Raw genomic sequence first — 12,702 nt, 5'->3', positions numbered from 1 at the left:
TTCTTTAATTTGACATGTATGACAAGTAGCGTGTAGTGGGTAGGTGGATATTTGTTTCGCATACATCACTACTGTCATAAGATGAATGCCGGGCCGGGCTCTGGCTGTGAGGTAAGAGTGAACTGTGTACGACCGTCAGCCCATGCAGGTGGACTTAGCACAGTAATAGGGAATATGTGTGTGATTTAGATTTTCATGTATTTTCCCTCGGTCCTTATGGTCCTGAAATTACATCTAAACAATTAGTTTTTATTTATTTCGTATTAAATTGATTAAAACTTTAATAAAAAATTGTATTTATGCGAGCGAAATTCAAATTTGCAAAACTCATTTCCATTGGTCAAATCGAAATATGACGTCACGCAGCGTATTACGATGTTTATCGGTGTCGATATTCATAATGTTTCAGAAAAAAATGTTTTTATCTAGTTTCTAGCGATTTTTCTATATATTATTATTAGGAATAATTAAGAACAATAATTGACAGTAGTTTTGTCAAAGCACAATCGGACTATTTACCAGTAATATGCAAAAATGGATAAACAGGTTTTTATATACAGAAATATTTAACCGATCATAAGTTAAATGTTGTTAACATTCACCTATCTTTATAATATTCCTGAATTCCAGAAACCTGTTCCACCTAGTCCCATAAAGTCTCATTAGTACAATTTGGTGTGGATTAGGTACTTATTCTTGGACTAGGAAGCTAGTTCGTTTATGCCTTAAACGTGTCCATGAAATGGCGCGACGAGCAAAAAAAAAAGGGAACCGTTTTTTTTCATGAGCCAGCCGGCGCGACGAGCAAAAAAAAAACGGGACCCCTGTCGGAAACAAATCCGATAAACTACCTAGTCCGATAGACTCCCTAGTCCAGTAAACTACCTAATCCGATAAATTACCTAGTCCGATATACCACCTAGTCCGATATACCTAAAGTACCTAGTCCAAAAACTACCTAGTCCCTGAACCTATTCCACCTAGTCCCATAAAATACTAGGTACTTATTCTTGGACTAGGTCCGACCTAGTCCGGTAAAATACCTAGTCCGAGAAACTACCTAGTCCGGGAAACTACCTAGTCCCTGAACCTATTCCACCTAGTCCCATAAATTACTAGGTACTTATTCTTGGACTAGGTCCGACCTAGTCCGGTAAAATACCTAGTCCCTGAACCTGTTCCAGTATATACGCCTCATCTCTATTGTAGTATTGTTCTGAGACTAGAACCGTAAATATCGGATAGATTTTCGACATTTTTTTTTAAACTATTTCCATGAAACCAAGGTGTGGAAAGTCATCGGTTTTACACAGACTAGGTTTAGGTGTTCTGTGGGCTCTTACGTCTAACGTGTGCTGAAATGTTTATTTTAATGATTTTTCGCGGCAAACTTTAACTGACAACTGGCAAGTAACAAACATGACACTTCAAGTAATTCACTCGCCGGTCACTCACTTATAACTAATCAATACTCATGTTTTGGCTTTTTTCATAATTAATAGATTGATTTAATCGTGTGCTGTTTGACTATTGTTAATACAACTCTGTAGATTGTGGGACATATTATTCTGTTACGTTAGTGAAATATTTCACAATGTCTTACAGATTATCAGAGGGATCCTTGGAGGTAAGTAAGCATGTCGTGACTTGTTTTATACGTATTACGCCATGAATTTAACAAATTGTATTTTAAATATGTATTTATGAAAATTTCTGTTATGCTTTTTATGAAATCTCTTATATTTACTATCGAATGTTCATAACGTATTGAAAGAAAAAATATTATTAAAGCCGGTAAATGGCGTTTATTTTTATAAACAAATCCTCCAGTATGACTAGTACTGTACGTACGTCTTATTTTTTATTGATTTCTCAGAAAGAGATTATTATTTCGATCCTTATATTTCTTTGTCTATCTTTAGACTATCTAGATTAAATTATTAATTCCGTAGGTGATTATGAATGGCGGACACTACGACAAACCGGTAATGCAAATTTTGGGAAATAAGAAGATACAGGGCAGTGGGGCGAACGAGAGATTCAGATTACTAGTATCAGATGGGAAACATTCCCACAGCTTCGCCATGCTTGCGACACAGCTCAATGATAAGCTCATTACAGGAGAGCTATCTGATAACTCAGTGGTCCAGATCGATCGCTTTGTCACATCGCTGCTGAAAAATGTTGGGAGAGGAGAAAAGTAAGATTTTTTTATGTAGTAGCAAATGAGCTACTCTACTGTACATAACTGTTGTATGTCTATGGCATCTACAATAGGGAATATGCACATTTTTATTTTATTATTTTAAACCACTTAGCACATCGTTTTAACATAGTAAAAAATATAAACAATTTTATTAGTGATTGAAATATTTTTTTAAAAATTATTTAAAGTATCAATAAAATTTGACACATTTGAACGCCGCCATTTTACGCGCTCTTTGAATGACGTCACGTAGCGTGATTTGTATTAATATTGATGATAACTGTATGCACATAAAGGTATTATTAAACGTTTTCAGGTTTCATCGCTATTTACATCATGGGAAAGGCTAAATAACCACTTTTTAAATATATCCAAGAGTTATTGTGCAAAACCACTACTATAAATACAGTATATAGTGTTTTTTCTTTTGCAAAAGATGCGAAAATACGAAAAATGTGGTGCAAGATTATAGGAAACAGATATAGTATCTCCAAAATCGCATTCACATTTATATTTACTGTAACAAACAATAATTTTAGGTAAATGATTTTAAAATATTGCATTGATCATCTACTTCGTTAGGTACTTATCGACTTCTACAACAAATACTATCATTTGAAACACACAAAATGCATTATAATCTATTATAATATTATAAAGATAGGTGAAGATAGGTTATTGGTTGAAGGTGGTAGAACCCTTTGTGGTTCGACTCCGGAGGCACTAGCGCCACACCTATTTCTACCTAATAACAGCAGTGTTAGGTGATGCTGTGTTCCGGTTTGAAGGGTGTGGTAGGAGACAGACTTTTCCGAGGCGTTCCAGCTTAGTTCTCAGGGGTAGCGGCGCATCTGTGGCCGACCTTATGTGGGAATATCTAATCCTATCTGGGGTTGATTACATATGTCCATGGGCGGACTGTATGCTCGTCTGCTACTCCTATATTATAAAAAAAAGAATATTAACATAATAAGTTATGATCAGTTAAATATTTCCGAATTGACCTATGCATAAAAACCAGTTTATTCATTTTGCATATTTTAAGTAAATAGTCCGATTGTGCTTTGACAAAACTACTTTCAATCATTGTTCTTGATTATTCCTAATAATACTATGTAGAAAAATCGCACTAGGTAATAAATAACACTGTAGGAATATAGACAAAAACAATTTTTCTCTCAAACAGTTTGAATATCGACGCCGATAAACATCGTCACACGCTATGTGACGTCATTTTTCGATTCGACCAATGGGAATGCGTTTTGCAAATTTGAATTTCGCGCGCATAATTTACGATTTTTGATTAAAGTTTTAAACAATTTAACACGAAATAAAGAAAAAATAATGGTTTAGATGTAATTTCAGGACCGTAATGTACCGAGGAAAAAAATAACAAGCAAATCTAAATCACATGCATATTCCCTATTCAGGGAATCCTAGTGTAGACCTATTAACATGTTTAATTGAATCTGTATTTCCAGGCGGGTCATGATAATCTTGGATGTGACTGTCTTGGCATCAGGTGCCGAAGTGGGTAAGAAGCTGGGCAACCCTCAGAACTGGACAGAGGAGTCAGCGGCTAGTACATCAGCACCAGCACCCATGAGACCCACGGCTGCACCTGCCCCACCCAAGCCCACTCCACTCCCTTCCACTGCATCAGGGTTGAACAGCAGCATCATATCCACACAAATGACCCACCCCATTGCTAGTCTTAGCCCATATCAAAACAAGTGAGTAATTATTGCATTATTATCTAAATAATAAAGGTTAATCGTAATATTGTTACTGGAGAGGCTAAAAATGTAACATGGAACGAAGCTCCCTTGTGTGTTACACTTTTACCTTTTCCAGTGACAGTATGGAATTGTTACTTGTGTTGTATCACTATTAGCATATCTATTCTTATCTCTATTATGTCTGTTTAACTATTATAATCTGAAAACATCTAAATTCTAGATCAATTTTGAATAGCCTGTTAGATCAGTTCATTCTTTCTTTATAATGCTTAATCATATTGCAATTAACAATTAAATATTTTTCAATACAAGTCTCACTTTCCCTTCTGACAACTTATTTTCTGCATATATCACAATCTTTGTAATACCTAACTTCTACCTTTAAATGTTCTTATTAAGTTGTATTACTTTTTCTTAGAGTCTGCGCCAAACTTCTGATCTGCTCTGAGTATAAATACGATTCATGTCACAACAGCAAATTGTAGATATTAGCGGGGAACTAAGACAATGCGGGGCGCCCCCACAACTGTCCACTGCCTGCTCTCGCCCACAGGTACATAGCTGCATTAGTGTGTCCTTACGATTGCTACGGAGTATATGCATGTAGTTGTGTTTGACCGCATTGACTGTGTGACTACTCCTGCATGCAACAACTTCAGAGTGGACTAGAAGTTTGGCACGGAATATACCATATTATCGTATGTTTCGTATTTATGGACAATGAGAATAATTTGCATTGTTTATCTACCAGATGGGTGATAAAAGCTAGAGTTATGAATAAGACGCCAATCCGGACTTGGAGCAATGCTAGAGGTGAAGGCAAGCTGTTCAGTATGGATTTGTGTGATGAGAGCGGTGAAATAAGGGCAACCGCATTCAAGAATGAGTGTGACAAGTTTTATGATATGATTGAGGTGAATATGGTTTATTATAAGAAATGTCTCAAGCCAGTATCAAAGTCACTTTTAGGCATTTGTTTCATATTGCACTATTTTATTCGTATAAACATAAAAATGATTCTTTCTTAGTCAATTCTAAATAAAAATAAGGTTTGTTCAAATTTCACCAATATTAAAATTTATTTAGACTGACCAGTGGCTACTATAGCATGAACCATAGTTTTATAGCGTAAGTTTAAGATCCTTAATCCTTAATGAAGTTGTTCCTTAATCAGCTGCCACTCAGGCCTCCAATACTGATCAGTGTTCTAATCCAATAATAAAATATTTTAACTGACTTTGTAAATAAAGTTTGTAAAAATTTGTAAGTAAACAGGCTCATACAAACTTAATATATTTTACATAAATTTTTGTGTGCAACATACAGGTTGACAAAGTATACTACATCAGCCGATGCCAGCTGAAAACTGCAAACAAGCAATTCACGAACCTGAAGAATGACTATGAGATGTCATTCAATGCAGACACAGTAGTTGCAGAATGCATGGAGGATGCATCATCAGTTCCCAGCATTAACTATGACTTCCAACCTATCAACGAAATAGCAAATAAAAGTCCTGATACCATTCTCGGTAAGATAAAACTACATTTGACAGTATTTATGGTACCTGGCGTACCTAGTCCGCCATTTAAAAAAAAAGAATTATAAGAGGCCAGTAATAAAACACGTATCCATCGACAGCTTAGGTGATTACAATATAAAAGTGTTGAAATTTAATGTTGAAAGTAATGTGTTAAACTATATCTTTCAGCACCGGCTACCGAAATACCATTTATTCAAAAAGCCGGAACTTGTACCTTTGCCAAAAAAATCAGGTTTTATGGCAGTTTAACTATAAGAGTTACAAAATGTACCCTACATAACTACAGGGCTTTAGTGGTCATTTTATTCAAAAATCTATGTTAGAAACCTTTTAAGTTTAAAAGTACATAACTATTAGCCATTTAATATTCCAGATGTAATTGGAGTATGCAAATCAGCTGGAGATTTACAAGAGTTGACAGCAAGGAGCACGGGAAAATTGCTGAAAAAAAGGGAAGTCACACTTGTGGACTCATCAGGTGGAGCTGTAAGCAACCTTTTTTATAGTCCCACTAGTATTATAAATGTCTAGTCATTTATTTTTGTTTGTTTTCTACATATATTAGTAAAGATAACTCCTTCCTGACAAGAAAATGTAACCAGTTTTGACAATTTAAATTGTCACTGTCATCTATTTTCGTGTTTGAAAAATATTAAAAAAATGTAGTTTTTAGATCATTTACGAATGAAACGACATTTCTCCGCACTTTTTCTTTGCTTTCGTGTTTTTGCACCAATTAACTGCGCATGTCGGCATTGTTCCGCGTAAATTACACCATGACAGCCATTAAATGGCTAACAGAATCGTCAGCCGTTTCATTCGTCAGTCATTTAATGGCTTCCTTCAATTAATAATGCATAATGCATAAACTGCAATTTGTGATTTCTATTCATTTCAGATTGTCTTAACTTTGTGGGGTAATGATGCAGAGAAGTTTGATGGCAGCACTAATCCTGTTATAGCTGTTAAGGTAAGTAATAACAATTATAAAAAGCGTGTTATTATGTAAGCATGTTAGCCATTTACATTTTTTGGCATATTTAATTGAAAAATAATGAAAAAATAAGAGTGCATATATCAATGTGTACATGCGACACATGAACATTTTTGACTGTTTACAAATTTACAAATATTATATAAAATTTAACGACACGTAGAAATCATCGTGATATCGCTGGAATGTTTTTTTTTATGAGTACCCTCTCATTACAAATATCACGCCATTTGTCACCGTGACGTAACCCGGAAGACGTGCGGGGCAGCACATTATTTTAACAGTCAGTTCGATCTTGACCTCCGAATGATACGCACGCTTTCGTCACGTCAGGTTTTATAATAAAGAAGTCAAAAATTATTAAAATACTATTAAATAAATGTGAATTCAAGGTATTCTATTTCGACCTAACATTTTATATTATCGTCCTATATACTCGACCCGCATATACCCATGATAGTCGAATATTCTAACGAGGGTCCTGCTGTATTATGGTACAAATAAAATAAAAAAAATATATATCTTAGAAACAATACATTATTTTATTAGTTAGTCATCATTCGAAGTGATAAGGGTTGTTCACCCTTAACATTTTTTTTTGTACATTTTTTTTTGTTTGTCTATAATGTTGCATTAAAAACTTTTTTTTTAAAGCGCGGGCGCTACTAGTATACAAATACATACAACCCTAAATTTTTACCCTTTTATCACCAACCGCTATTTTTTAATAGCCATTTTAGTAATCATTTTTCAAACCGCTCGATGGGAGTTTTTTTTTTATATGGCAACACAACGTTTGCCGGGTCAGCTAGTAATGATATAACAAATGAATGCACCAGGGTGTCCGCCTGACGGAGTTCAACGGCAGCAAGTCGCTGTCGTGCCTCGCGAGCAGCATGCTGCGGCTGCAGCCGGACGTGGGCGAGGCGCACCGCCTGCGCGGCTGGTACGACAACGGCGGCGCCGACATGGACGTCGTCAACATCTCCGCCAGGTTGGTGTGAGCTCACTCCGGTTGCGTTCCTTTGGAGATCCGCGAGTCCTTTACGCAGCGCCGAGGACGGCTACCGGGGGGGTTTTAGTGCGGTAAAAGTCCCACATAACCCCGTGTCGCTATATTATTATATTTATTAAGTTGACATTAAATGGAAAATAAATATAAATTGTAATGCAAATTCTGTGGAACATGTATTGCAAAAGGCGGCGGTCATTTATCCCCGCTTAACAACTGTGGGACAAGAATGTGGCTGAAAAACAGCGCTGCACGGAACTCTGATTCTGTGTCAGCAAATGCTGAGTCACCTCCTTTTGCCTACAATTTTGTTTGCTTTTTTTTAAAATTTTTCCCTTTTTTCTTAAATTGTATATTTGAAGCAATAAAGTATATTATTGTTATTATAACACGTTTATAATTGTCGAGCGCAGGGCGGGCGGGTACCAGGGCGGCAGCGGCGAGTGGCTGACGTTCGCCGAGGCGGAGGAGCGGCAGCTGGGCGCCGGCGACAAGGGCGACTACTTCTCGCTGCTCGGCACGCTCACCTTCACGTACCCCGACAACGCCGTGTACAAGGCCTGCCCCTCCGACCAGTGCAACAAGAAGCTCGTCGACCAGGAGAACGGGCTGTACCGCTGCGAGAAGTGCAATAGAGAGTACCCTAACTTCAAGTATCGCTTGCTCTTGGCGGTGAGTAGAGTTATCCTCAAGGTCGTATGTATTTTATAAGCTAAAGTTTCGCCAGTGAGACTCAGTTATAACTTATCGGGATTGTTAAGCAGTGGTGTGTTCCGTTTTAATAGTCTTATCTGGTACGATATGCCGCGGTCGTCCCGGTCGTATGCCGCGGCGTGACTTCGCCGCGCGCCCTGTGCTAGGCTGCGTGTGTAGATTTTCAGCCCTCCAGGTGGTCGGAGAAGACCTGTCGCTCGAGTTCACTAGAGAGCGGACGACCGTCAGTTGGTCGAGCGTGGAGGGGCGCGAAGCCTCTCAGATGGGCATTTGGCCCATTGTGAACGCGTACGTACGTACATGCGACGCAACAACATGACCACATTTATCTGGTGATGATTACAGATGTAAATAAACGTCAGTTGCAACCTACCATCAGGTGGACTGCAGGCTTGTGTGTGATGTCAATATTTTTAAAAAGTGATAATACGTATATCATAACATATAAGCATGAATAATATTTGGCATTGTTCATAGGCGAACGTATCCGACCCCACCGGCGACCAGCGCGTGACCGCGTTCAACGAGGCCGCCGAGGCCATGCTGGGCCGCACGGCCGCCGAGGTCGGGGCCATGTTCGAATACGACAAGAACGCATACGCAGCCTTGTTCCAGGATATTAAATTCAAGACGTTCGTCTTTAAGTTCCGCACTAAAATGGAGAACTACAATGTGAGTATTACAGCTACAAATAAAATATGGCGGTGACCAGTTTCCTTAAAAATTCAAAGATTCTTAATTTGCTTCTAAATTTAATTATTAGATTATTTCCCTTTTACTTATTTATTCTTCTTCTACTATATGCTATACCTTAATTAACACTTGATTTTACATATTTGTAGTTATAATTTTAATTACTTTCCACCCTACCTATTATTGTAATTCTTACCCTCTTTAACTCCTCACCCTAAGGTTGTCTGGAAGAAATAGCTGTTTTAGCGATAAGACCGCCTTTTGTGTCGTCCTAAATTGTATGTTTTTATTTTATGTTCTACATCTGGGTACAATGAGGATTATTATTATTATTTATAACTGTCCTGCAAGTCTGCTCTTTACTTGGTTAAAGAATGACATGAGTTCAGAAGACCATGATATAATGTAATCCTCCCGGAGAATAATCTTAATAGTTGTTATTATGCCTTTTAATTCTTCATTGAACTACTTCGACTTTCCAAATTTGTAAGCGATATTAACTTTGTTCGCTCTAATATTTCATACCAGTCTCGATGGCGAAGCATGTAATTTATCATTATTCTATGCTTTCTGACAATGCCGGAGTAATAAACATCATTTTGTTGACCTTATAAAAATTTACATGTACTTAATTGTTCCGTTGAATTCAACTTCAAAAAATAGTACATTACAATACGAGGACGAAAAATTTTTTTCTGACAAGTGTGAGTTTGCAGGCCGAGCCGCAGGCGAGGACTGCAATCACACGAGTCAGAAAAACATTTTTCGTCCGCGTGTTGTATAAAATTTTATATTACGGGGTCGGAAATGGGGGTTTTGCGCACGCGAAGCGTGCGTAAAACGTCCATTTACGCACGCCGTGATATAAACAAATTTATGCTAAAGTTATTGTCTATTTCCAGGATGAAACAAGATTAAAGACTACAGTTATGAATGTTCAGCCGATTGATTACAAAGAGGCCAATGCGAGGTTAATCAAAAGCATAAAAGCCCTAAGTGGTATAGATTTTTAAGTGTATTCTTTATATGTATTCAGTAGATTTTTGTGTATTCAGTAGAATGTGATCAAAATGTTAGTGTCATTAGCAAGGTCTTGTCTAAAGCCAAGTGTTGTTTAACTGTACTTGTGCTTGTTAAAGGAAATAAAATTAAGTTAATTTAAAATTATGTTATTCCCAGCGAATTGTTTATCTCAATTTCTAAATATTAATAAATAATAATAAATGTGATAGAATTATTTTTTGTTTTTCTTGGCAATACTTTGGTACCCACCAATATATGTTTGACTCCCTATTATCAAAAGAAAACCGAAGACTACTTCATATACCCCAATAACAACATTACATACAAATATAAAGTGAAAGGAATACAATACCATTAATAAATAAAACTACTCATTAGTTCACTAGTTACTTTATTCAACCTCATTGATATGATTTGTAATTTGGCTAATAAAATGGACATTTAAATATATACGCACTCGGGCAACTGTAAACAGTATGAAATATTAAAATCTTTATTATTACGATGGAAAATTCTGTATCTTATTCCAACTTAGGCCAAATAAAACATGTATTAACTACAAATCACAGTAACAATTTTGGAATACAAACTGCCATACAACAAATTAATACTATAAGGTGGACAAACATTACTTACTAATAAATGTATTAGTTATTTAACAAAGTTAATGCTTCCTATACATAATTATATACCATATTTTGAATTTGAAATACACACAATGAATCTAAGTCTACATGCAGAAATTGTAACATTGAATCTGTAAACTAAACCACATTTCACATCTACATTCAACAGCTTACTGTACAAATATGAATTTGAATCTATAGACAAAGCAATAAATATGACTCTGTTAGCTATTTTACATCCTAAATCTATTGTACATCAATATTACTTCTATCTATCATTTAAAATTCGAAGCGAAAACATGAAACCGACATTTCACATACCTATTTGTATTATTTGAAAATAGAATCTCTAACTGATTGCCCGAGTGGTATCAAGGTGCACAAAACAAGTAGCTACACATTCCATTGTAATGTATGTAGAGATTGGAACTTCTATAAAATTGTACACTTACAAGGTAATACAATAATTTAAAACGACAATATAATAAAAATTACTTCGACAAGTAAAATTTGATCTTTAGATGTATGGCAGTGTGATTACATTGCATGTGCTTAGGAGGTACCACATACATTGCTGCTACACGCGTCACTCTTTTGAAACCGAGCGAAAGCATATTTACCAATACCAACACTTGTACTAATAACAACTCAGCTGACACACTACCGAGTGTCTAGGTTCCAAAATGTCATATGTGTACCTGATCAATATCCCTGCAATTTTTTAAAATATAATAAACAGGCAAACCCGGTGGTGGTGTCTGGTATCAACCGTCGTCAACAATCTGTTACTTTCAGATTCTTCAATATCGGAATACATGCATTACAATAGTACAAGACATAATTATGCGTATCGCACCAATTTCAAAAGAGTTTGTAGAATTATTGCCGTACAATAGAAAAAATATTGGATATGTTATTTTGGGTCAAATTTTAGATATTCCTATTTATAACATCTATTTTAAAATACTGTTACATTCGAGTACATCATGGAGTACACATTTATAAATATTCAAACAAACATTGTTTAGAGCCTAAAATGTCCAAAATATTCTAATATAATACTGTATAACCTCATTTCATCAAAATTAGTTTCAGCACTACGCTTTGTAGCAGCAATAAAAAAATAAATAAGACTTAACTCTTTTTACGATTTAGCGATAAGTAGTACACAAAAATAATATAATTAACGTCGATTGACAAGAAATCTCTTAAAAATTAAAGCTGCCGAATTTCATTTAAAGTTATCTCCACAACGGCATATTAAAATAAATTACTTAGTACACATCGTTTACACATTGTCAAAATAAATTCATATACCTATACTTTATCACAAAAATTAAATGTAGATAGTGCCATCCTTCACGGTGCGGCACCAAATAAGTTCATAAAAATTACGAAACCAAACCGCAACATGAAGGATTATTTATAACTTAAATACACGTGTAAAAATATGAAATTAAAGCCATAACCAAGAGAATATAAATTTGAATAAATTTATTCAAAATGGTTTCACTTATGAAAAAGATAAATTAATTAGCAAAATCAAATGGAAATATCAATTTCTTTGATACCACCATTCCTATAATATATTAGATGCCTTAATCGTAATAATTGTAGCATTAATATTATACTTATACGAGTTACAGTTACATTAATTGTAGATTTTAGTAGTTTAAATACGATACAAATACATTCTAAGAAAATATGCGTCCATCAAGAAGCAATTCTCAATTCCGAAGGAGCCATTCGACATCTACATCGAATGGAACATCACGAGAATCTACGGACGAGGCCCGCGAGGGCCCGTCACCATCCGGATACATATACAACGACGACGATTAAGGGGATCGACAAAAATACATGCGCACTATCGAGCGTCCCGTCGGTAACTTCGATAAGATACAATTAATTCCTCGATTATCTCAGTAGTTACAAATACAATATTACAATAGAGTCGACATCACTCGCGGAGGCGTTCGGTCACTTAACACTAACTTAACGTAGTACGAGTCCGTCTCGCGAGGCGGGGGTGCGAGCGGGACAGCCTGCCCGGCTCTGTCCCGCTCGGCCCGCGGGCCGCGAGCGCCGCGCAAGCGTCTCCCACAACACTGGCGTGCTTAACGTAATGAGGAGGAACCTAACACGATCGCGA

General features: G+C 36.2%; 1 protein-coding gene across 1 annotated transcript; it reads left to right on the top strand.

Moving 5' to 3' along the window:
- Window positions 1–1,405: 1,405 nt before the first annotated feature.
- Window positions 1,406–10,113, top strand: RpA-70 (replication protein A 70). Its single transcript, XM_073093035.1, has 11 exons — window positions 1,406–1,627; window positions 1,953–2,200; window positions 3,688–3,939; window positions 4,697–4,859; window positions 5,272–5,476; window positions 5,862–5,974; window positions 6,387–6,458; window positions 7,322–7,476; window positions 7,908–8,166; window positions 8,686–8,880; window positions 9,804–10,113. The coding sequence occupies exons 1-11, from the start codon at window positions 1,595–1,597 to the stop codon at window positions 9,912–9,914; spliced, it is 1,806 nt and encodes a 601-aa protein (XP_072949136.1). The 5' UTR covers window positions 1,406–1,594; the 3' UTR covers window positions 9,915–10,113.
- The last annotated feature ends 2,589 nt before the right edge of the window (window positions 10,114–12,702 follow it).

This window comes from Epargyreus clarus, unplaced genomic scaffold (assembly GCF_041222505.1).
Source record: "Epargyreus clarus isolate Ecla_fem2 unplaced genomic scaffold, WU_Ecla_fem_2.2 ptg000004l, whole genome shotgun sequence".
In the NCBI taxonomy this organism is placed as follows: Eukaryota; Metazoa; Arthropoda; class Insecta; order Lepidoptera; family Hesperiidae; genus Epargyreus; species Epargyreus clarus.
The sequence above is the reverse complement of the archived record's forward strand: the minus strand, read 5'-3'. Positions and strand labels throughout refer to the sequence as shown.

Excerpts from the sequence above, each read along its gene's own strand:
- RpA-70 (XM_073093035.1), top strand. The coding sequence starts at position 1,595 with ATGTCTTACAGATTATCAGAGGGATCCTTGGAG. Across the intron at positions 1,628-1,952 it reads TATCAGAGGGATCCTTGGAG|GTGATTATGAATGGCGGACA; the intron begins GTAAGTAAGCAT and ends TTAATTCCGTAG. Across the intron at positions 2,201-3,687 it reads AATGTTGGGAGAGGAGAAAA|GCGGGTCATGATAATCTTGG; the intron begins GTAAGATTTTTT and ends CTGTATTTCCAG.